We start from the raw sequence: 24,940 nt of genomic DNA, 5'->3' as shown, positions 1-24,940 counted from the left end.
ACAGAGCAGGGCAGTGAGTTATCACAGACGCCCAGCCTCTCATCAGCTCTCGGGTGTGTGTGTGTGACTGCCTACAGTTATATTCACACCCACGGACACTGAGCACTAAGCGGTGTTTTCCTTTTGAAGCCATGAGGATTCCCGTCAGCCCAGGGATATAATTAATACCTAAAACGTTGGAATTAAAAGCTCCTTTTTTTGGTCTGGGTGAAATTCCGTGGGTACTGTACAATAAGTAGGTCTTTCTAATGGAGTAAAACTGCTCTGGTGGTTAACAAGATTCAAACGATGGAGGTAACATAGCATCAGCTTTGAAATTCTCTCCATGGTGTGAGGGGAGTATAAAGAAGATCTATTTCTATGGCTGCTCAGGGTATGTTATCTTTGTTCTATTGCAAAAGCTCTTGGCCATGCCGCCGCGACTAGGGAAAGGTGGGTTGCTTCTGTGTCCTCCTCTCTCTCCCCCATGAGTGCAGGGCCACCCTCCAGCACAGTGAATTCCAGGGCCCGGAGAACTCAGGATACCGCTAAGAGAGACCCATGTGAAAAGGGAAGATGGTTGGGGGAGAGATTTAGCATCAGGCACCAGGGAGAGGTTCCGGCAGTAGTTGTGGGGGCATTAGGAAGGCCTGGGATGGTTAAGGGTATAAGACCTGGCAGATGTAAAGAACTGGCAGGTGGCAGAACACACCTAGGTAAAGACTGAGCTTCTAGAACAGGGGTCCTCAAACTTTTTAAACAGGGGGCCAGTTCACTGTCCCTCAGACCGTTGGAGGGCCGGACTATAGTTTAAAAAAAAACTATGAACAAATTCCTATGCACACTGCACATATCTTATTTTGAAGTAAAAAAACGAAACGGGAACAAATACAATATTTGTATTTGCATGTGGCCCGCGGGCCGTAGTTTGAGGACCCCTGTTCTAGAATGAGGTGGAGGCAAATGATCTATTGACAGGGAAGTGGGATCAAAAAACATCCCCCAGTTTCTAAAAGGTGTGTTTGTAGACCTTTATACTGAGGCTTGCAGGTAGGGAACTGAGGCAAGGACTTCTGCTTGGAAGAACAATGTAAGGACCCCATAGAAAGAAGAGGCTTAATCACAGGGCAAAAAGCAGGAGTGAGCTCTTGGACGTGGAGGGAATTGTTATTGTATGTACAGCCTCCCTCTCCTGTAATGCTCAGTGTGGGGACTTGTCTGCTCCCTTGGCCTCTGCAGTTGGGCTGATCAAGGTAAAGGATAGAAAGACCAGCAGGAATGGAGGTGGGCTCCCAACGGTGCTGGAAAGCAGAAGACAGAAATGTCATTTACCCCCACCCGGCTGGGCTCAGTGGATAGAGCATCGGCCCGTGGACTGAAGGGTCCCAGGTTTGATTCTGGTACCTACCTCAGTTGAAAGCTCGATCCCCAGCCCTGGTGAGGCATATGTGGCGGCAACCTCTCTCACACTGATGTTTCTCTCTCTCTGTCTCTCCCCCTCCCTTCCACCCTTTATAAAAATTAATGGGAAAATATCCTTGGGTGAGGATTAAAAAAAAAAAAAGAAATATCATTTAGAGATGTTTGAACTCTGCCTCTGTTTTCCTAATAAGTCTTCCCTGGGCCCTGAGCTGAATTATTTTTGGATGCTCCTTTGGTGAATCTAATATACAGCCAAGGTGGAGAGCCACTGTGTTAAATGCCGTACCAATGACTAAGCATGTTGGGAACAAATAGCAACTCTCTCTCTCTCTCTCTCTCTCTCTCTGATTTCTTTCCACCTGCAGTGCTGCAGCAGGTTAGCTGGGTTGTATATTTAAAGTGTAAAGAGCTCCCAGGAGGAAACATAGATTCAGGAAGGCAGTTAGGCACAAAGGAGAGAAACCTCCATGAGAGACTGGAGACAGTCTCTCAGGCAGCTGTTGAGATAAAGTCCTAGGGCGAGAGGGCTGGAGAAGAGAATGATCAGCGAGTTATCTGTGGGTTGTGAATGGTGGTCTTTTTGAGAAATTCTGGTGGACATCTGAGTCATCTTCCCAGTGGTGTAGGGCAGTGGTCGGCAAACTGCGGCTCGCGAGCCACACGCGGCTCTTTGGCCCCTTGAGTGTGGCTCTTCCACAAAATACTGACTTCTGCGCATGGGCCACGAAGTTTCAATCACACTGTACGTGCGCGCCCCCACGTGATATGTGGAAGAGCCACACTCAAGGGGCCAAAGAGCCGCATCTGGCTCGCGAGCCGCGGTTTGCCGACCACGGGTCTAGGGGGTAGGCATGGGGACGGCATCCTGCCCACTGAGCTGGGAGGTGGTGGGAGAGCAGATTTATTTGCGCCAGCCTTCTTTCGGGTCTTGTTGCCAGTCCTCCTGCCTCCAGTTGCGGACAGCTCTCTCCTGTAGGAACCGCGTTCTCCTCCAGGTCCTCACAGCCTGAGTGGGAGGACACAGGAGATTGGTCTCAAGTGTCATGGGGAACAGAGGAGAAGCAGTAATGGGGGATGGTTATTACGATGGGGTGGGGAGGAGGGTTAGGAAATTGAAAAGGAGGTGATTTTTAAGTTGGTTTCTAGCCTACTCATAAAACGACAAACAAGAATTGGCTGGTGGATGAGGAAAGGGGAAGGGCTGAAGCGGGCTGTTCAGAGCAGAGGGAAGTGCATCGCCAAAGCCCCGGAGGAGCAGAGAACAGGTGCTTACGGACCTGCTGAGCGCTGGGCCTGGTTGGCGTTTCGTGTCTGTGGCAGAAGCAGCCATCTCTTTAAGGGCCTGATATCGGACAATAAAGGATTTAAATATTTCTCTTGAGAGTTTCAGGAGCCATGAAAGGATTTCGAATAAGAGAATTATATTAGAGCTGGATTTCAGAGGAATCTCAAAGCCGTGTTGAGGGCAGACATGGAGGCAGATAAGGAGTCTCACTGGAAGGTCATTCAAGAGACTCCAGAGAAAAGAATGTCAAGGCAGGGTCTAGGGCAGAGCCATCAGCAAAACAGAGGCCGAGTTCAAACATGTCTAAATGATGTTTCTGTCTTCTGCTTTCCAGTGCCTTAGGGAGCCCACCTCCCTACACCCCCTGCAGGTCTTTCTCTCCTTGACCTTGTTCAGCGCAATAGCAGAGGCTAAGGGCGCACACAAGGCATCAGTGTGTGATCTGGAAGGGAAATTTGAAAGAACAGATCCATTTGGAGTGAAGAGTTGAGGAAGAGGGAGCAGTTGAAGGTGGTTCTGAAGAAGCTGGTTAGAGAGCCAGGTGGAAAGGCAGGGTCAGTCCCAGGGCTGGGGGCCTCAGAAAGGAGCAGCCTGGGGAAAGAGGCCGGGTCAGTGTACAGATACCCCTGCTTACAGGGCACAGACGTAGATGCTCCAAGGGGTGGGCATCAGAGAGCCAGGGAGCCAATCAGAAACCCCCCCCCCCCCCCGCCAATGTGGGATGGTTGGTCTTGAGCCTGCAGGGAGCAAGCTGGCTCCAGATTTCTCCACATCCATATTTCTTTGCCTCCAATTCTTTTATGTCCAAAGGCAGGGAACCACAGACATGCCTTTGTAGCATGGTGCTGGCATCTTATTTACAACCCATGGGTCTATCAGCGTTGTTTCCCTTTGTCACTCCTTCCACTCTGGACTTGTGCCTTCCAGGTGATTTCAGAGAGGAAGGGAGAGGGATAGAGAGTTAGAAACATCGATGAGAGAAATATCAATCAGCTGCCTCCTGTGCACCCCCTACTGGGGATTGAGCCTGCAACCACAGGCATGTGCTCTTGACCAGAATCAAACCTGGGACTATTTAGTCTGCAGGCTGATGCTCTAGCCACTGAGCAAAACCAGCTAGGGCAGGTGGACATATTTCAAGGGCTTGGAATTTCTCTATGGGGTGGTTTTGCAAACCTGGACACCCATCACAATCACACAGAGGTCTTATAAAAAAAATACAGATTCTAGAATTTACATGAGAATCCTTGAAGTTAGGTCCTGGAAATACTTTATTAGCAGGCTCCCCATCTGGTTTTACACAAAGCTCGACTGATGTTAATAACCCTAGCAGGGCCAGGGCATGTGGCCTATGTTGTCACACAGGGCTCTGTGCTCAGAACGGAACCACAGACATGGTTCAATGCTCTGCTGTCACTTCTTGAAATTCTTTGAACTGTATTTGGAAAGCGAAGTCCATGGGACAGTGGATCAGAGATACAACGTTGGCTGTTTCTTGCCACCCTATTCACATGTAGTGTCTGTGATATCCCATGAGAACAGAATGCCCGCAACCCCAGGAATTCACTGAGACTCCACCAAGTGCAAGACAAGCATGTTCATCTAACAGCTGAGGAGGTAGAGGTGCTGACAATTCTCAGAGGCCATGCTTTCCAGTTGAACCAGGATTTACTTCAAGCACAGAAAGGCAATGTTGGTCTAAGAAACATGAATAACCAGGACCTTCTCATTCCTTTCTTTCTCCCACTGTTTCCCAGTATCAGCTAATTATTTACACCAAAAATGATGGCAGAGAGGGAAAGGAAAGAGAAGGAAGTCCCTAATGTTTTTCCTTTCCATCCTTCCTTAGCCAATAGCAGGCCGAAGGTCATGTGGACAGATGTGCATGGATCAAGGGGTGAAATAGACACAGCTGACAATTCCGTGCAGCGCCCCTGCTGTTCTGACAAGAAAGAAGCCCAGATGCCTGCACAAGCCGTGCACTACCAGCTGTGCAGCTTCCATGATCCTGCATATGAGTGAGAAGCTCTTACATTTGCATTTCAAACCAGCGTTGCACAATATCGAAATGAATGGTAAAGTTCATGCTCACAATTTAACATTTTAATTCTTCTTAGTGTGGACTCACATAAATAATAAATAAAAGGCACCGTAAGAAGTTGAGAGACCCCCGAAGAAAAGCAAAATGCTTTTAGTACCTTTAATGGCCTTGTGTCTCTGCTTCCTGAACAAGGAGCCCTGCATGTTCATTTTGCAATGGGCCCCACAGAGTCTGTAGTCGTCTGTGAGGGGGACCTTTGTTGCCCTTATAAAGCAAACCAGGACAGAAGAGCAAAATGAAACTAGATTGGCCTGTGCATCTGGGGTTGCTGGGAGCCTGTGTAAGTAGATGAGACACAGGCTCTTGGGGGGCAGGAAACCTACAAGGTTTGTGGGGTGATGCTGATGCACAGGGACCTCGAAAGGCCACACAGCTGCTGGGTGGCTGGGCCTGCACCTGAGATAGACAGCGTGACTGCAGAACCCACGTCCATGCAGCAGAGAAAGGGAAGCAAGTGTCTGACTGCAGCTGTGTCACCTCCCAAGTGCTCCCTCTGAGGAAGAAGGGGGACAATCATATTTCCTAACAATTTCCTAAGGATCCAGTGATATTGAATGTTAAGCACCAGCAGGTGCTGACCTAGCACATACTAGGTCCTCAATAAATGCATGTTTTATTCCTTTCCTTTCCGCTGTGGCCTGCCTTAGCTTTGTGAACTCCACTTTCTCCCCCTGCCTCATAAAAAAAAGCTGGTCCCCGTGCAGGAGCACACATGTGCTCCCAGTTAACTTTTGGAGTAGAATTGTTCTTTTCATTTCCCCCCCTCCTTCCTTAAAGCTATAGCGGTCTTCCTTGCTTCAGTGCATTTCTCTGACCCAACAAAAATTTTTGGAGAGTCAACCATGAAGATCAAGTAAAGTGACTTGAAGTGATAGTTTGTTACCATCCATTTATACATCTCATGCTACTATCCTGTAATTTATTGTAATGGGAATTTCTTGGCTTAACACATAATAATATAAGCAATGCCATACTTCAAACAGCCACCAATGCTATCGACTACTTTTATTCTCAATTCAGTGTTTTGCTAGAACATTATTCTTTGAGTAACTTTGAGAAATATATGATACAATGAGGTGTTTGCTTTTTTCTCTTTCTTTTTTAAATGAAAAGAATTGGAACTAAGTCATTTGGCACACAGAGCACAAACCCACAAGGACTCTTAATGAAACCAGGTTTAGGAAGAATATTTTTTGACAAAGCAAAGGATAGTTGTTGGATATTATCCGTTGATGCTAAGAAGGAAGGGTTTAGAGAGATTATGTTGTTCAAGCGATAAAAGGGAGGAAGGAAACAATAAGAAAGGACTTTAGATGAATAATAGTTAAAAGCAATGAGAGCCCTGACCGGTTTGGCTCAGTGGATAGAGCGTCGGCCTGCAGACTGAGGGGTCCCGGGTTCGATTCTGGTCAAGGGCATGACCTTGGTTTCATCCCCAGTGGGAGGTGTGCAGGAGGCAGCTGATCGATGTTTCTTTCTCATCGATGTTTCAAACTCTCTATCCCTCTCCCTTCCTCTCTGTAAAAAAATCAATAAAATATATTTTTTAAAAAAGAGCAATGAGATCTAGCAAGTGAATAAAAATTCTTTCAGAATGTATAGAAAAACAAACTAACAAACAAACAAATTTGGTCTCCCTTTGGCTAGAAAGACAAGTCATAACTGAATTCTACAGTTCCTGCTAGGCAGAGAGCTCTGAAGTGGTGTGTTGTGGCGAACCATGCTTAGCCTTTTATTTATTTTTTATTTTTAATATATTTTTTATTAATTTCAGAGAGGGAGAGGGAGAGAGAGAGAGAGATAGAAACATCAATGATGAGAGGGAATCATTGATTGGCTGCCTCCTGCACACCCCCTACTGGGGATCGAGCCCGCAACCTGGACATGTGCCCTTGACATGTGCCCTTGACCGGAATCAAACCCGGGGCCTTTCAGTCCGCAGGCTGACGCTCTATCCACTGAGCCAAACCAACTGGGGCCATGCTTAGCCTTTTAACAACCCATAATGTTGGTTAGAGGAAATCGTCTGGTGGGAGATGAGATGCAGTGGTCAGAATAGCATCTGGTCTGATAACAAATGGAGGACAGTGCTTAGCAATGAAACAAGAACGTAGTCTAGGCGAAGAGAGGAATGGTAGTGATAGTAACGATGATAAGAAACAGGGATGATAAGCAAGGTGAAGGATGTAGCCATTGAAATGTAAGTTACAATCTGAACATTAGCCCTGGCCAGCGTCACTCAGTGGTTAGAGCATTGGCCTGTGCACCAGAGGATGGCGGGTTTGATTCCTGGTCAAGGGCACGTACCTGAATTGCAGATTCAAACTCTAGCCCCAGTCAGGGTGCTTTCAGGAGGCAACCAATCAATGTGTGTCTCTCACACATTGATGCTTCTCTCTCTCTCTCTCTCCCTCCCTCCCTTCCTCCCTCCCTTCCTCCTCCGCTTCCATTTTCTCTAAAAATTAATGGGAAAAATATCCTCAGGTGAGGCTTAACAAAACAAGAAATCTGCCATTAGCCGGTATTAAAAAGGTATAATGTCACAAAGGAATATTTCAGAAAAAACAATCTGTAACTTCATGATCTATGTGCCTAAGCCCTTTATGCGTGTCGCTTCCTGTCAGTCACCAGCGTGTAGGTCTTCTGTGCGGCGGTAATTAGGAAAGATCGCCTCATATTTCATGCCAACTAATTTCTTGTTTACTTCGAGCCCTTAGTTATTCACTGTACTACAAATACGACTGCATAAATATAGCTTGATGTTTTTCTGTGGAAATAAATGAAATGAATGTCATCCACAGAACAGAAAAAGAAAAATGAAGAGAGGAGTGTCACAAAATCCAATCAGCTCGGCCTGTTTTTTTATAGCCTGTGGTGTAAATCAGGCAGGAGGAAGATCCCTGATGAATGAGAGAGCAGACTGCAGCCAATTCCTTAATATAACACCTCTCCCAATTCCAGAGGCCGAGGCATTTTATAAACATAGCTGACAGTAGATGTTCATATTCAATTTTTTTTTGCAACAGAAAAATGCTCATTATCTTCTTCTGTAATCACATGAGAGTGGACTGGAAATCGTGAAAATTTCTTCCTGACAACCTCAAACTACCCAATCTTAGTTTTCGTGAAATTAAATATCTTTGGCTTTAGTAAACTAATTCACTTTACTGACTAAGAAATGTATAAGATGATCATATTTGACCAGTGCTCAAACAGGGTTAAAAATGACAAAAATATGTAGATCCTCACACATCCCCTTCCACTACCACCCCTTTTTAAATTTGCATGAAGAGTGAATGTTCATTTAAGCATAGTTCAATGGGTAACCTGCGTGTCATAGAGGAACATCCAGAGGACAAGAAAAAGACGAGGGCCAAGTACAAATCAGTAAACTATAGCCCACATTTGCACTATTTTTTTCTGCACTTCCAGAAGGCACATATGGTTCCATCTTATGGAAATTCAAGTTTACCCATAAACTGGAGGGAAAGATGAAAAAGGCTTAGACTGAGAGTCTCGGGGCCATTCCAGGCTGTTTCAGATGGTTCTTAGAATTGTCTGATGCAGTAGGAGTGGTTGGTGGTGATGGTAATAGGTCCTAAATACATAAAACTTTTGGAGAAAAAATAAAATAAAATGCTTGCATTACAAGCAGGTGATCATTGTTAAGTTTATGGCATTTTGTTCCCTAAATTACTTAGAAGTATTTACTACTGGATTGTTTGCTTGTGGTTTGTTTTTAAACCTAAAGGTTTTACTATTAAAAAATATTGTTATTATTTCAGAGAGGAAGGGAGAGGGAGAGAGATATAGAAACATCAGGCTTTGTGTAGATAAGCTATAAGGAGACACAAATTCATTAGGAAATGTTGCATGATGGGTAGTTTGGAAGAGGTGACAAACTGGAACAGCCTTCCAGGCAGGTGGAGCGAATGGGAGTGACGGATCTCGGGTGGAATAAACCGGCTGTTATAGACTGAGTGGCCAGATTATTATGACCACCCCATCAGTACAATGAAGTGAATTAGTTATGCAAATAATAATAATAATAATAATAATAATAATAAAACCTTGAGAGTATTTGCTTAGGAAGTTTTCAATATTCAGTATTTTTGGAAGTGTCAATGAAGTACTGATGGGGTGGTCATAATAATCTGGCCACTCAGTGTAAAGCTGCTGGCTGGGGATTCGCTGGGCCCAGGCTGCGGGAGAATGGAACTGGGAATGCAACCAGGCTGCGGTGGCACTAACTGTAGAGGACTGGCTGCAATAGAAGGAAAGGACGAGAAACACAGAAAAGGGAACAAAGTTCCTGACTGTTCGAGCTGGATGGGGTTTCTACTTTCTGAATGTCATCTTTTCTATCACTTATGCACTTCTTTTTCAATGATGCCTCTGTTCATGTATTAGACACTATGATAGGGGCTGTTCATGTATTAGACACTATGATAGGGGCTGTGAGTACCAGACATGGTCTCTGACCTCTGGGTGAGGATTGTTAATTAAGAAAATTTTAAACAGATGGGTTGTGCCTTCCTAAATTGATTGTAAGTTTTAGTCTGATGGGGACCATAGGCTTTATTTTGGCATTACACCTTTCAAAAACTGTAATGAGTTGCCTATATGTGGCAGCCACTATTGATATAAGAAAGAAAAGCCATGGTATAATTCTCAAAGAGGTCCCAACAGTTATAGTAAAACATTGTAATTGTTACCAGCCAACTGCAGTGAGACTAAGTCTTAAATGTTCTTGGAAGTGTTAAAGACTTCAAAGAAGAATGATCTTTTCAGCTGAGGCTTTACAGGACAGACGTGTTTTGGAGGCACAAAGTGAAGGGTGCCTCGCTCAGGAGGATGGAACAGCCTGTGCAAAAGCACAGAAGCAAGGACGTAGCCACACGACCCAGAACACACACGTGCACGAATCCTGCTGAGTGGAGAGCGGATCGAAGGAAACACAGATTGTACTAATGGGATGGGTAAACCTCTGTGTAATTATGCAGAAGATCTTGGGTGTAGGTTATGATCAAGCATGTTGATTGGGCAAGAAATGTTTGCACTTATATGTTAGGTCCCCTGGAGCAAAATGGACAGTAGAGGGGAAGAGGGACATGACTGGGCAGAGGGATTGGAACGGAGGCTATTGCAGAGAAGCTGGGGGCAATGAGGAGAAGAAAGACGATAGAAAGAGAAGATAAAAAACAAGTCATGGGGAGGTAAAATGGACGGGCGATGGCATTTGGTAGAACATGGGGGATAACATGGAGAGAGACAAGGACATTGCCTATCTTGGTCATAACTGTCTCTCCACCACCTTGAAGAATGTCTCATCTAGGTTCCCAGGAAGTAGTTGCCAAGTGAGTGAAAGGGAGATGGATATCCAGGTGCCTCCTGGGTTTCTGGCTGGAGCAGAACCTTTACGCCAGTCCCAAAGGAGGGACACAGGAGAGGACACCTATGTACGTATTCATCTGTGCACTGCTGGACATGCAGGTGATTTCTAGAAGAATAAACCACAGGACATACAATATAAGGGTGTGGGGGTAGGAAAGGAAGAAGAGACAATGAAGGAAATGCCAAATATGACTGCAGGAGCACAGGAAGAGGATTAGGTTAGGTTACAATCACAAGTCAAGAGAGATTTTCAAGCTGAATTGTTTGAAAGGGTAATTTTTCCAGAGAGTTCAATGAGAATAAAGTCTGGAAAAACTGGTGAGCAGCGTAGGGAGACTCAGGGAAGAGTGTAATCAGTGCTGGGGTATGAAGGTCCCTCGCCTTCTTATGTAGACATGTCAGCATTAGAGGTTGGCTTTACATTTCAAGTTATTATAGAAACTCTGTGGCTTTGTGCATCTTTTAACCTAAGGAAGATAAAGGCAGCATATGGAATGGTAATTTTAATAGTAACAACCAGTATGCAGATCAGAGATTGATGCTACTAAACAAGAATAACAACTAAAAAAAAAAAAAAAAAAAAAAAAAGAGTAACACCTAGCTCTGGCTGGTTTGCTCACTGGTTAGAGCACCTGCCCGTGCACCAAAGTGTTGTGGGTTCAATTCCTGGCACATACCTGGGTTGCAGTTCATCCCCAGACCCTGTCGGGGTGCGTGTGGGAGGCAACCAATTAATGTATCTCTATCACATCGATGTTTCTCTCTCTCTCTCTCTCCCTCCTCTCTCTCTTCTTTCCACTCTCTCTAAAAATTCAATAGAAAGAATATCCTTGGGTGAGGATTAACAATAACAAAAAAAAATTAAAAAGAAAAGAATAACACCTAAATGTGGAGCTATTACCACCATGAAAAACAAACTGGTTTGGATCATAGTTTTTTATGTAGAATAGATAATTTCAAATCGTGTGGTTAATATTAATCAATAAATATTTTAGAGAAATATGCATCTCTTGAATGAATAACTTTGTGATACACAAGTGGACACATCATTCCTACATATTACATTATGGGCAATGACTACATATCTTAGTCCATCCCCACACATGGTCTAATTTAGATGGGCCCTAAAGGTTTTGAGAGGGTGCTCTCAAATATTAGTCGTGTAAAAAGTACCAAAGGTGCTTGATAACATTCTACTATTTAATTCAAGAGGGCCTGGGAATTAGCCTTTTAACAAACCCCCATGTGACTCTGATACAGACATGAAGTGGTCCTACTTGGAGAAGCATTGCCTTAAAAATCAGTTTAGTGCTATTTGCATTTTTTTAGCTGGTGTTCTTGCTCCCTCAGGTGGTATAATGTGGAATTGCATGTTTCAGATTTCTTTTCACTGATTAGAAACTAGAGCTCCACAATTTATCTACCTGTTCATCTAGCCTTTACTTAGCCATGCTGCCAACCTACAAATGCCAAGTGCAGAATTAGCCTTCCTATCCATCCATACAAATAAGATGAGTAGAGAAACCCAGAAAATGTTATATGTGAAATTCCACAATTTAGAAAAACTGTGGCCCAAACATTAGTTATTGTTTTATTTTATTTTATTTTTGGAGAATTTTGAAAGTGTTTAGTAGCAGAGTATTGAAGAGTTATTTGGTGCAGTATTTTCATGGACCAAGTGTTGATGCTTTGCTTGGGTTCTCCCTCTGCGAATCGTTCGGGATTTAGAAGATACGCTTTAAAATAAGAAGGGCCCAGGGGGTGTAATGCTCCTTTGAATTTTTTATTTTCTACTTTTTATTTTTTTGTAATGAAAAGGATATAATTGATAAACATGCTGAAGTGTGTGAGGATTAAAGAGTGAGGGGTAGGAATTCCTTCTTTCTTCCCTCTTCCCTCTGTGACTTCCGGCAGCCATTCAACAGATTAGTTACTAAAACCACCCAGGGGAAGCTTTGTGATTGATATAGTGATAACTGGGACACCGTTTCTATAAAAGAGGAGAACTATCTAGCCAACCACAGCCGGGCACAGAGCGTCCAGGCCCAAGTGCAGGGCAGGCTATCAGGACTCAGAGGAAGGGGGCACTGACCAAAGGAGGTGGGGCAGGAAGCCTCCGGGGACATCCTGATGGAGAGGATGGCACCTGACCTGGAGCCCCTAATAAAGGCTGCTTTTTAAGTACGTACCTTTGTACAACCGTGCTGCCTATTTACATATCATACAACTATCTGTTCTATGAGAAATTTTTTTTTTGCAGTTATCTGTACTTATTGTGGTTCTCTTATCCATTCATTCAGTACTGATTATGCGTCAGGCAGTGTGCTAAGTGTGGGCATATAAAATCAAATGGGGACAACTTGGTCTGTGTCCACACAGAGCTCCCACTCTCTGGTGGTGACAGACAAGAAACAACTACCTAAACATGGATAAAGGAATTGTACCTTGAGGTAAGGACTTTCAGGAAATAAATAGGAAGGTGAGGTAGAGAATAACTTGGGTGGGGTGGGATCAAACCTACTTTCGTGAAGGTGGCTGGGAAGGCCTCCTGAAGAAAATACAGGCTACTGTGTTCATGGAGTTCCAGGCTATTTTAAGTGCTTTGCATGTGCTAACTATGTTAATCCTCACAACTCTACCAGGGAATGTACCATTATTATGCCCATGTGACAGGTGAATGACAACACATAAGTTGTAAGTGGTGGAAACTGGATGTAAGTCTACACTGCTAGGCCCCAGGGCCTGCTCTCGCAACCACTCTGATGGCCATTCCCTGTCCAGGCAGAGGGAGGAGCATGCACTAAGTCCCCGAGGCCGAGGCCGGGAAAAGCGTGGGTGACTAAGGCCCTGGGAAAGATCTGTGGGGAGGGGCCCGGAGATGGTGGGAGCGGCCTGGTGGAGTTAGAGTGGAGGTGAGGCCCTTCGAGAACATGGTAGGAAGGTTTGGATTTCATTCTGAGCACAGTGGAAAGTCAGGTGGGTTTTAAGCAGGGTTCACATATGATGAGACGCCTTTTAACAAGGTAATTCTTGCTGCAACTTGGAGAATGGATTGCAGGCAGGAAAGGCCATAGGAAGACCAGTTAGGAACAGACTTTGGAGATAGAATGAACAGCACCTCCCATGATCAAGTGCCCCCATCCAGTGGAGGAGGTGGGGGCTGGCCCATTATACTTCTCCAGGGGCAGGCTCCTTTCCTGCAGGTGTTACTATGGAAACCGATGTGCAGTGTGAGGAGAGTCACTGAGGGAGTTGGAAAGAACAGAATGCTATTGGCCCCAGCACCATAGAACTGCCGGTGGTTGGCAGAAAGGTCTCTCTCCAGTGTGATGTGTTCATTTCACAGATGAGGACACTGAGCTCAGAGGAGGTAAGTGATTAATTGCCTAACTAGTTGGTTGTTTACTTGGGAGTAAAACGTGTGTGCTTTTCCTTGACCCTCAGAGGTGCATAACTGGTTTCTACTTAAGACAGACAAATTTAACTTACGAGGTGATTTCCCACCACTTCTAGGGCACTGGTGTACTTTGGTACAGGCCGAAAACCTTCTTCATTTAAAAAAATATGTATTTTCATTGATTTCAGAGAGGAAGAGAGAGGGAGAGAGAGGTAGAAGCATCAATAATGAGAGAGAATCATTGATCAGCTTCCTCATGCACGCCCCACACTGGGGATCAAGCCCGAAATCTGGGCATGTGCCCTGATTGGGAATTGAACCGTGACCTCTTGGTTCAAAGGTCAACCCTCAACCACGGAGGCACGCCAGCCCTTTAATTTGAAATAGCTTTCTTTGATGGCAACAATTCCCATTTCCCAACACACGGTCAAAGGCTCTTTTTATGGAGACTTTCCCTTCTCTCCTTCTATGTGACACAATCAGAGGAAAGGACAAGCCAATAAGCTCACTTCTCATGTGACCGGGTCACCTTCTCCACCCTCCTGTTTGCCTGCGGGAATTCTTGCCCTTGATTGTAACAGGTAGCCCGGGTGTGAGCAAGGTTGCAGAGAAGGTCAGGGAACTGCTGAACGCCTAGGGCTACAAGGAACATGCTCGAAGCAGAAAACAGGAGGAGGCTGCATCTAAGCAAATGTCTCCTTTATCCACAGCCAATTAGAGTGTCCATGAAGAATCTCCCAAGTTTTCTTAAAGGAGCTAAGCAAGTCCTGGAGGGTTCAATTAATCTTACCATGGTCCTTCTGCCCGGTGAAGAAGATGACGTTATTTTGCAGTGCCGAGTGGTTGTTTGCTAGCTGAAACTTCAAGTGGAATTCATAATCGAAGCTGATGTCTGGGATCCTCGAATAAGCCAGGAATGAAGTGTATCCGAAGGCACCCATGCCACTGAACCTGGGCTGAGTGATATTAATAGCTGTGGAAAAACCCAAACCCAAGTGTTAAAATAAACCTGTACGTGTGCTTGTGAAAGGAGGGTTTGCTGATGCATGTGGCCAGACGGTCTGTTTACTATCACATTAATTACACTCGAGGGCTCTCAGCATTGAGCCACTAAGTGACTCAATGGGGAATTTCAGAACCAGAACCAAGGAAGTGCAGTGTTTTGGGATCCTGTGTATATACTTTCGCCCCCAAACCCTTTCTACATAATGGAGAATTTGCTTAAAAGAGCAAAACCTTCTATTTTGAGGATTAATTTTAGAAATAGAAAAGATCACTGGCAGACAAAGTGTTTACCCAGGTGCTTTGTAAACAAGACTTGGCATCCAAACACTGACTATGACTAAGAGAGGAATTCACAGCTTGGAACAAACTGTGTGCTTCTAATCCTGCCCCTTCATAGTAGCGGAAGCCCTAGGTCAGGGGTAGGAAAGCCAAAAAATCAAGAGAGAATGTGATCAGTTTCCATGACCATATTGTGAATGATGAGAACTTTCCGTGAAGTGAAAAATCATTGTCTAAAAGAAATGTTCATCCCTACTGTGCTGAGATGCTTGTTAGGTCATGAAAGCATGGGTTTCAATAGGCCTGAAAATGTAAGGAGAATTCATGGAAACAGGAAGTGGTAAAAACAGTTCAGCACTGGCTGGTGTGTTCAGTGGTTAGAGCACCGGCCCACACACCCAAGGGCCACGGGGTCGATTCCTGGTCAATGGCATGTACCTGGGTTGCAGGTTCAGTCCCCGGCCCTGATCCGGGCATGTACGAGAGGTACCCAATTGATGGGTCTCTCTCTCATCAATGTTTCTCTCTCTCCCTCCCCCACCTACCCCCCCCTCTTTAAAAATCAATGGAAAAAATATGATAGGGTGAGGATTAACAAACCAAACAAATAAACAAAAACACACACAAAAAAACTCAGAAGTTCAGGGGCCAGTGTGGACAAAATAGAATTGTATTGAGGGGTGCTATCAGCCAGCCAGCCTCACTTTTCGTCCTAATTCTATCTAATCTTGTACCCAAATTTTCTCCTTCATTGCTGTTTCCTTCATAAATAGTCCCAGCTGGCTTTTTTTTCCCCCAGGCCAAGAGGACCGCAGGAAATAGGAAGGGGGATTGTGACTCCCACCCCCGTCTGTTATGAATGGTGTTCCCAGGTTAAAGGATGTTCCTAGGATCTATTTATATTGGTTCCAGCGTTTGCCAGAGGAAAGGAGAGATTGTTTTGATTACTTTTTATTGCTCACTTCTTCTCAAGAGATGCCTGGCTCTCCTGGGAAGCTGTAAAACTAGAATTTTTACAAGCCTTAAGAAATAGCCTCATTCTGGTACCCAACACTTAAAATAAAAGAGCTTGTTATGTCTGGTTATAACTGTTTATATAGCAAATAATTGTGCTATCCTGGGAAAGATGATGCGAGTTATCAGAGGCTTTTATTTCTGTTTGTTTCACATAACTATTCAAATCGGGTAATTGTGTGGAATAAGTTGAACACTTCATTTTAATATTTAATATTTAATTAAAATCTGATCATTTTATTCTTTGTTAAGTGTGGCCTAAGATAATTTTTTTCCCCCTGAAAACTCACCAAAATCTGATGTGGGATTTGGAGACCTGTCGTCTTTCACATTTATTTATTTTTTTATCTAGTGGCTTGTGTTCCAGAAATAATGAGACTTCCCATCAGGCCTTCCACTCTCAGTAGTTCAGGGAAGTGAAATGTATTGCAAGTGAAATAAAGTAAAAACACTGACCGTGTTTTACCATCGGCAATCAAAACAGTGAAAACAGAATTCCATGAAATGTAATAATAAAATAGAGGAATGACTTAAAACATTTCTTCCTGTTCGTAATTTACAACGGAGTCGAAAGGTATCATACAGTTAGGTTATGTCAACAAATATATCACATGTATTTCACCGTCAGACCCTGTGCTCGATGCTGGTGACACAAAGATAACAAAGCACAGATAACTAGATAACTAGTTCCTTGATCCCTACCCTCAAGGAACTAGTGTGTGGCCAATTTATTCAACAGAACTGGGCTGAAAATTGAGGCTTGGCTGCTGAACAGCACTTCCCCCGACAGATGAAAGGGAAAATCGTTTCAGACGGAAAGAACAGCACGTTCTGAGCTGGGGAGGCCAGAACAGCACGCCGTTTACCCAGGAAACTCATGGAGTTTGCAAACTGTAAAGGACAAAAAGGAAGAGAGCAAGCAAATGAAATGAGATCGCCAGACAAGAGTCTAATCATGAAGGGCTTTATATTTTCTCCTCCACCTCTGGGCTGTTGGGCAGTCACCGAAGTGGCCTTTTAGATCTATCACTTGGGTGATGAAATGTGAAGCTCCGATCAGAAGAGAGAGCTGGAGGACTCAGCTCTGGTCAACATGAAAAAGAGGACTTTGATGATATGAAGAAATAGGACCATGAGTTAAGGTTCTACTGAACTGTAAATGTAAGACAATTTATGGGTAACTTGTTAAAAAAAAAAAAGGTATGGTGTGATATTTATCTGAATACACAGTGTTATCCCACTTAAGTTTATGACACAATTTTATACTCGTCAAAAGAGGTACAATGTATGTTGAAACTCGAGGATAACAATGCCCACAGGAGTGGATCTGACACTCGCTTGGCATTCCTTAGTCTAAAGCTATGCTGTTCGATAACATTTCAACCTGCCCCCCGTGGCCATGGAGCACTTGAACTATGGCCAGGCCTGACCTAGACGGGTTTAGTACGGAGAAAAGAATGTGAACCATCTTATTAATAATATTTCATATGCATTAAATATTGGCTTAAATAGAATATATTATTAAAATAAAGTCCACTTGTTTCTTTTCACCTTAAAAAATGTGGCTACTGCCCAGCCGGTGTGGCTCAGTGGTTCAACGTCGGCCCATGAACCAGGAGGTCACAGTTCCATTCCGGGTCAGGGCATGTGCCTGGGTTTTGGGCCTGATCCCCAGTGGGAGGCGTGCAGGAAGCAGCCGATCAATGATTCTCTCCATCATTGATGTTTCCATCTCTTCTTCTCCCTTCCTCTCTCTAAAATCAATAAAATATATTTGAAAAAAAATGTGGCTACTAGAAAACAAAATTACACAGGCAGTTCACATTCTATCTTTACTGAATAGCCCTGTTCAGAAAACCGTGTGTTATCCGGCAGGCAAGTTTTTTCTCTAAACCCTTAGTTCTGACTTACGTCAAGGGACTAAATGGCTTTCCTCACCTCCACATTCCTCTCTGGTTAGCTACTCGCTGTTTCTCTGTTCATCCTACAGTAACTCTTATTCTAAAGAATATCTGCGGCGACTCTTTCAACTCATTGCCACCCTTTCGCCCTTGATTTCATTTCAATATCTACCTTTCTGTTGAGACTTCTTATGTCAAAGTCACCCATGACCACCGTCTTTCTAAATTCAATGTCAGTTCTCTGTTTTCATCTTCTTCAATGTCTCAGAAGCCATGGACAGGGTTGATTATCTCTTTCTCTCTTTTTTAAAAACAAATATGTTTCATTGATATTGATTTTTTTTTTTTTGAGAGAGAGGAAGGGAGAGGGATAGAGATAGAAACATCAATGAGAGAGAAACATCATCGATCGGCTGCCTCCTACATGCCCCCCACAAGGGATCAAGCCCACAACCTTGGCATGTGCCATGACTGGAATTGAACTGGTGGCCTCTTGGTTCCTGGCTCAATGCTCACTTGCTGAACTACACTGGCTGGGCTATCTCTTTCTCTTGAAACACTTTCTTCACCTGGTTTCCGCAGTACTGCACTCTCCTAGTATTCTTCCTACTTTAAACAGCTCTTCCACTTGTCTCCATCTACCATCACTCTCTGCTTCCTCATACAAACCATCTATAGGAGGAAGGCCCAGAGTAGTAGTCTTTAACCTTGACTTCCTTCCAGACCTCCAGAGCTCCAGATTCATACACCTAACTACCTATTAGACACTTGGATATATTTTATGTCCAATAGGAGTCTGCAACTGAGCATATACAAGACAGAACTCTTTATTCTCATATATTTATAAGCCTTCTTCCAAACCCAATCCCTTCCTTTGTCTCTCAACCAAATTTATTCCCCAGTCTTCCCTGTCTTTGTTCAGAACAAAAATTAGTCATCATCCTTAAATTGTTTTTCTGTCTCTGCCACCTCAAACAGTTGACTGGAAAATTCCAAGAATCTCATCTTCAAAATATATCCTAAATTCCACTAACTTCTCACCACCTCCATTAATGCCACCAAAGTTCAGTGTTCTATTCTCTCCAGCTTGGATTACTGTATTTGCTTCTTCTCTGGTCTCCTTTGCCACCTTTGTACCTTACAGGCTCTTTTCCATATTCCAGGAATACAGGCTTTTAAATATTAATTTCATGTTAAAAGTTCTCCAGTGGCTTCCCTTGAATTTGGAAATAATTAAAAAAACACACAAAAAAACAACCCTTAGTATAGCCTAAAGATCCTAGTCTCCAAGGTTATTTTATACCCATTTCTTCTTGACCATTCTGTTCCAAACATGTTAACTTCTTTGTGTTTCTCAAACAAATCAAACATACTACCAGTTCAGGGCTTCTGCTCCTTAAGTTTCGAATGCCTGAAATTTATTCTCCCCCAAAGGTGAGACATGACCTGCTCCCTTATTTCCTTCAAGAGTCTGCCCAAGTGTCCCCTCTTCACAGGGGTCTTCCCTGACCACCGTATCAAGGGATTCATCTCCTTTTACCTTCATCACTTTCTAGTTCCTTAATCTGCTTTGCTTACTTCAGCCTAATTACATTATACGTTATTTATAGTTTCTCTCTCCCTAATTAGATTGCAGGTTCCACCAGGGCAGAGAGCTTGTGTTCATGAACCAGAACAAACAACAGTGCTTAGCTCAAGTGGGTATGGAATATATATCCCTCAAGTGGTTGGATGGATAAATATAAAGGGCTTAACATGGTGTTGAAAGATAGTGACAAATATAGTTGTTATTTTTCTGCTGTTATTCTTTTTCTAATATCTTAACTATTTGGAACATATATGACTAAGGGAAAAATTGAAGCTACTGAATGAAGTTGGAAAATAGAATTTCTATACCATTTCCATTACCAACCATTGCTAGTCCGATTTTTTTTTTTTTTTGCATTTCCTAGTCATTTTCTTCTAAATAATAATATATTTCTGGATTTTTGCAAAGATAGTAGAATCTTAAATCTTCTTGTGTGGGCAAAAATTCAGACAATATTTTACATGCTGATACTGAAAATCAAGATGGAGACCCCCAACTTGACAAATCAGTTGTTCTTCATAATTAAGTTATATAAATATAATTAAAATTTCATCAGTTTTAGCTTATAAACATTGTTTCCTCTTCAATATTTGATAATAATTGCTTTGCAACTTATAAGCTAAAAGCACTAAGTATGTTTCTTAGGGAAATTAATAGTTTTTGACAAAAACTTGTGGCTTTTCCATGACAAAACATCTGTAGGATTCCTTACAATCTTGTTTAACATTTTACAATATGGACTTCAAAAAAGTTCCTAAGTTCGTTGAGGAATTCTTGAAAATATATAGTGCTTTCAGAATACATAGTTTTATATAAATCTATTTTTTAAAATAAACCATTGCTCTATTTTTATACAAATACAAAAGACAGAAACTGTGGTTGATTTTCACTTGGATTCTGTTTTCTGTATGGTTGTTGTGTGTAACCGCCGCAGAGTGGACACCAGGGAGCGCTGAGCTAGTGAAAATGCACTTCAGTTCTTCCTCCTCTGTTATGTATTTTAATGAAGCAAGCAGATGGTGGATGGATTTTCCCCCTGGAAACTGCTGATTTGGAAGACTCTGGTATGCCAGTTTTGCAAGCATGGTGTTCAGCAGCACATAGTACCTCAAAATATACATTTAACTTCGTCAGGAAAATGCCTTTACCCTTAGGCAGATGGATAAATCTGCAAAAATACAAGACCACTGCTTGCCTCTCTAGCTTTCTTTTGTAGATTTGAGTATAAACAACTTTCCTCTCTCTTAGTTCTTAACTTCTTAGTAAGATAGCAATAGATTGAGCTCCATATCCTGCACAAATGCAATTAGGTTATAAAAACCATGTACACAATCATTGTTTCTATCTCTGTTGCTGAACAAGCTCCGTGTGGGGTATGCTTCCACACTGTTCAGCATTATCATTTACACATACAACAGTGGTAACCTACACGTATGATGTTCATTTAAAGAAACAGAAATGAGTTTTCTGAGATGTTACTAAGAGTAATAGGTGATGGTGGCTTGTATAGAAAACATACACTTACCTATCATTTCTGAACCAGGATGATACTCAACACAATCAAGTTCTCTATTCAAATGGGTATACAATATTTATTTCAGCCACAGGTAAAAACATGAAATAAATATCACTGATTGATTGCCAATTCCTGCTGATACTAAATCATTCAAACGTTCTATGTAGATATATAGTTCCTACCATTCTCACTTCTTCATCTGTCAGAGAAAGTCAAGAACAAACAGAATTTTACATTAAAATATGAAAATGTAGAGCATCATTATTCTCATCCGCCGAGGAAATGGGAAATGATCAGAATTCAAAGTAGCACCTTCTTTTTAGATGCATAATTCTTAGAAATTAGTGCCATCTTCTGGCTCCTCAAAGTACTGCTTTAAATCTAAACCAGATACTGGCAGGATTTTTACAGTACCATGAAATGTACATATGAATCACATTGTTACATCTGCATTACAGTTTATGGCCTAAACGTTAGGAATGGTAGCCTGTACCATGTATCTATAATTCACATTACATAAACTGTGCAGTTTATACCAGATTAAATATGCTTTGTAGTTTATCGTGATAAAATCCCCAGATATTTCACACATGGAATATTCTAGAACATGTGTTTGGAACACTTCTCAGTCCTAACTCATGAGCTTCTTCTTGATAGTGGATTTCTAATTAAGAATTTAAGAAATATCAAGGTTGGAGCGGGTCATCATTCAAGTGCTGTGGAAATATCTTTTAGCCTTTTAATCTATTATTTTGTAAGCCATGGATTTGTAAATGTATAAATACTCCATGTATTTATATACTCCAAAGAAATAAAAACAATAGCAATTGCAATACCTACTATGTTTCAGTTGCTAGGTACAGTGTCTGAATTATTTTATTTCTTATAGAAACTCCAATGAGACATTCTTATTCTTATACTAGAGGCCTGGTGCATGAAATTCGTGCACTGGGGGGGGGTGCAGTCCCTCAGCCCGGATTGCAAGAGGGCACAGGCCAGGCTGTGGGACCCCACCAGTGCACGATCAGGGCCGGGGAAGGACATAGGAGGTTGGCCAGCCTGGGAGGGACCACAGGAGGGCTACAGGGTGTGTCTGACCCATCTTGCTCAGTCCCAATTGGCCGGACCCCAGCAGCAAGCTAACTTACCAGTCAGAGCGTCTGCCCCCTGGTGGTCAGTGCACATCATAGCGAGCAGTTGAACAGCCTTAGCATATAATTAGCATATTATGCTTTGATTTGTTGAGTGGTTGACCGGATGACTGGACACTTAGCATATTAGGCTTTTATTATATAGGATTCCTGTTTTATAGATGAAGAAACTAAGGCTCAGAGAGATTAAGTCTCAGAGCTAAAAACTGAAAGAGTCAGGATTTCAGTCCAGGTTTATTTGATTCCAAAGCCTGTGTTCTTTCTTTTTTAAAAATATATTTTATTGATTTTACAGATAGGAAGGGAGAGGGATAGAGAGTTAGAAACATTGATGAGAGAGAAACATCGATCAGCTGCCTCCTGCATGGCCCCCACTGGGGATTGACCCTGCAACCAAGGTACATGCTCTTGACCAGAATCAAACCCAAGACCCTTCAGTCCATGGGCCAATGCTCTATCCCCTGAGCCAAACATTTTAGGACAAGCTGTGCTCTTTCTAATGATGGCTGGAATATTCATGACATTGGCTGATTAAAATAATGTAAAACATGGGCAGATGTTTTATATTATTAAAGTTAGTACTCCTCATAAATTAGTTTCATAAATTTTATTCTATTCCCTTCACCGCCCCCCCGCCCCCGCTTAAATTAGTTTCATAAATTTTATTCTATTCCCTTCACCCCCCCACCCCCAAGTCCTGGGTCATAGATTTGTGAAAATTGGTAGGATTCACATTCCTTCTTCCATATTTCCTCTTTCATGCTTAGAAGAAATGTAAACTTATTAATTGCCTTACAGTGCCAAAAACTTAATTGGTCCTCAATATATGTCAGTGAATTTACCAACAAATAGGTTTTAGTAAGAACTTAATTATTTATTGTCCAATTAAGTGGAGAATATGAGTGAAAAATAGTATTTCTAAAATAATATGGTTAAAAAGATTAGTATGTCTTTAAGAGTTTCTAAGTGTTTGAATATTTGGGAACACACACACACACATGTGTACATATATACTCTGGATAAGTAACTGTAATTTTCATTTTTGGTTTTGGTATGGCATAGAAACAGTTTAGAAAAAGCAAAAAAATGAAAAAGGACCCAAAATAATAAAGCTGATTTATCCAAGAACCACATGTACTTTGTGAGAGGGAGAAAAGAAAGAATTTGGGAGCTTTAAAATCATACTGGAGTATTATTTTTGAATGGAACAGATCTTGTTATACATAATAGTCCCAAGACTTCATGTACTAATAGTGAGCAGATGCCTGCTTCAAATGATGATGAAAACAAAACCATAAAAAATGACTAGAAGATTAAGAGTGAGAGATACAGTATGAAAATAACAATCAGGAAAGATAATGAAATATTTTATTTGCTATAGCATGAAGTATCTGGAATATAACTTCATTTATTATATTAGTTTTCTCAGTTTCAGGCAACAGAAACCAACTCTGGCTATCTCACGTGGGAAAGGAATTTGTGGGCAGGTAGATAGACTACCTCATAGATTCAGTGGGAAGACGGGAGAACCAGTGCGGGACATAGGCAGAAATAAAAGAATCTAGGCAGCTCAAACATAGCCAAGTTCACACTGTGTGAACAGTGTTGTTAGGATGTAGGCACTGGATCTCTAAAACTGGGGACAGCCATGTGGCCATCTCAGTGACACATAATTTCTAAATATCACTCTGCCTTTGGATAATTTCCTTAGCTTTTAAGTCTTGGAGAAAGCATCTCACTGGCCTATCCTAGGTCATGAATGGGCACATAAGTAGAAAGGTGCTGTGTAGCCAAAAACAAGAACAAAAACAAAACATAATACCCAATGAATGTCTCTCACAGACCTTTGGTTGCCCAGTGTCAATATGCATCATTTTTCTTGTACTTGTATATTTAAATCAAAGCTTCCTTCTATGACAAAGGAGCCAAGAATATACAATGGGGAAAGGACAGTTTCTTCAATAAATGGTGGGAAAACTGGACAGCCATATGCAAAAGAATAAAACTGGACCACTATCTTATGCCACACATAAAAATCAACTCAAAATGGATTAAACGTAAAACTGAACATAAGACTGAACCCATAAAACTCCTAGAAGAAAATGTGGGTCATGACCTCCTTGACATTGGTGTTAGGGATGATTTTTTGGAATTGACTCCAAACGCAAAGGCAACCAAAGCAAAAATAAACAAGTGGGACTCTATCAAACTAAAAGCTCTGCACAGCAAGGACATCATCAACAAAATGAACAAGCAGTCGACCAAATGGAAAAAAATATTTGCAAATCATATATCTGATAAGGGGTTATTATCCAAAATACACAAAGAACTCATGAATTTCAATAGAAAAAAAAATAATAAATGAAGAAGCAAATAATTTATTTAAAAACTAGAGGCCTGGTTCATGAAATTCGTGCACAGCAGGGTTGGGGAGGTGGAGGTGAGGGAGAGCCCTCAGCCCGGCCTGCACCCTCTTGCAATCCGGGACCTCTGGCTCCTAACCGCTGGCCTGCCTGCCTGATTGCCCCTAGCCCCTCTGCCTGCCTGCCTGATCGCCCCTAACCACTCTGCCTGCCTGATCACCCCTAAGCACTCTGCCTGCCTGCCTGAACGCCCCTAACTGCCTCTGCTTCAGCCCCTGCCACCGCAGCTTTGAACGGAAGGACGTCCGGATTGATGTCCGGAAGGTCATTCGGCTGTCTGGTCTAATTAGCACATTACACTTTTATTATTATAGACTAGAGGCCCGGTGCACAAAAATTTGTGCACTCGGGGAGGAGGGGGGAACCCCCAGCCCGGCCTGTGCCCTCTCGCAGTCTGGGACCCCTCGGGAGATAACGACCTGCTGGCTTAGGCCTGCTCCCGGGTGGCAGAGGGCACGCCCAATCCCTAGGTGCAGCCCCTGGTC

At 42.6% G+C, this 24,940-nt stretch overlaps 1 protein-coding gene across 1 annotated transcript in view; it reads right to left on the bottom strand.

Moving 5' to 3' along the window:
• Positions 1-24,940, bottom strand: part of EYS (eyes shut homolog (Drosophila)) — an 815,396-nt gene that overhangs the window by 74,385 nt on the left and 716,071 nt on the right. The window contains 1 exon segment of the mRNA XM_014532733.1: positions 14,369-14,551. Coding sequence (XP_014388219.1) covers positions 14,369-14,551 — 183 coding nt within the window.

The sequence above is a fragment of the Myotis brandtii genome, unplaced genomic scaffold (genome assembly GCF_000412655.1).
Source record: "Myotis brandtii unplaced genomic scaffold, ASM41265v1 scaffold904, whole genome shotgun sequence".
Taxonomy (NCBI): Eukaryota; Metazoa; Chordata; class Mammalia; order Chiroptera; family Vespertilionidae; genus Myotis; species Myotis brandtii.
Note: the sequence above shows the minus strand (reverse complement) of the source record. Positions and strands in the feature narration are given on the sequence as shown.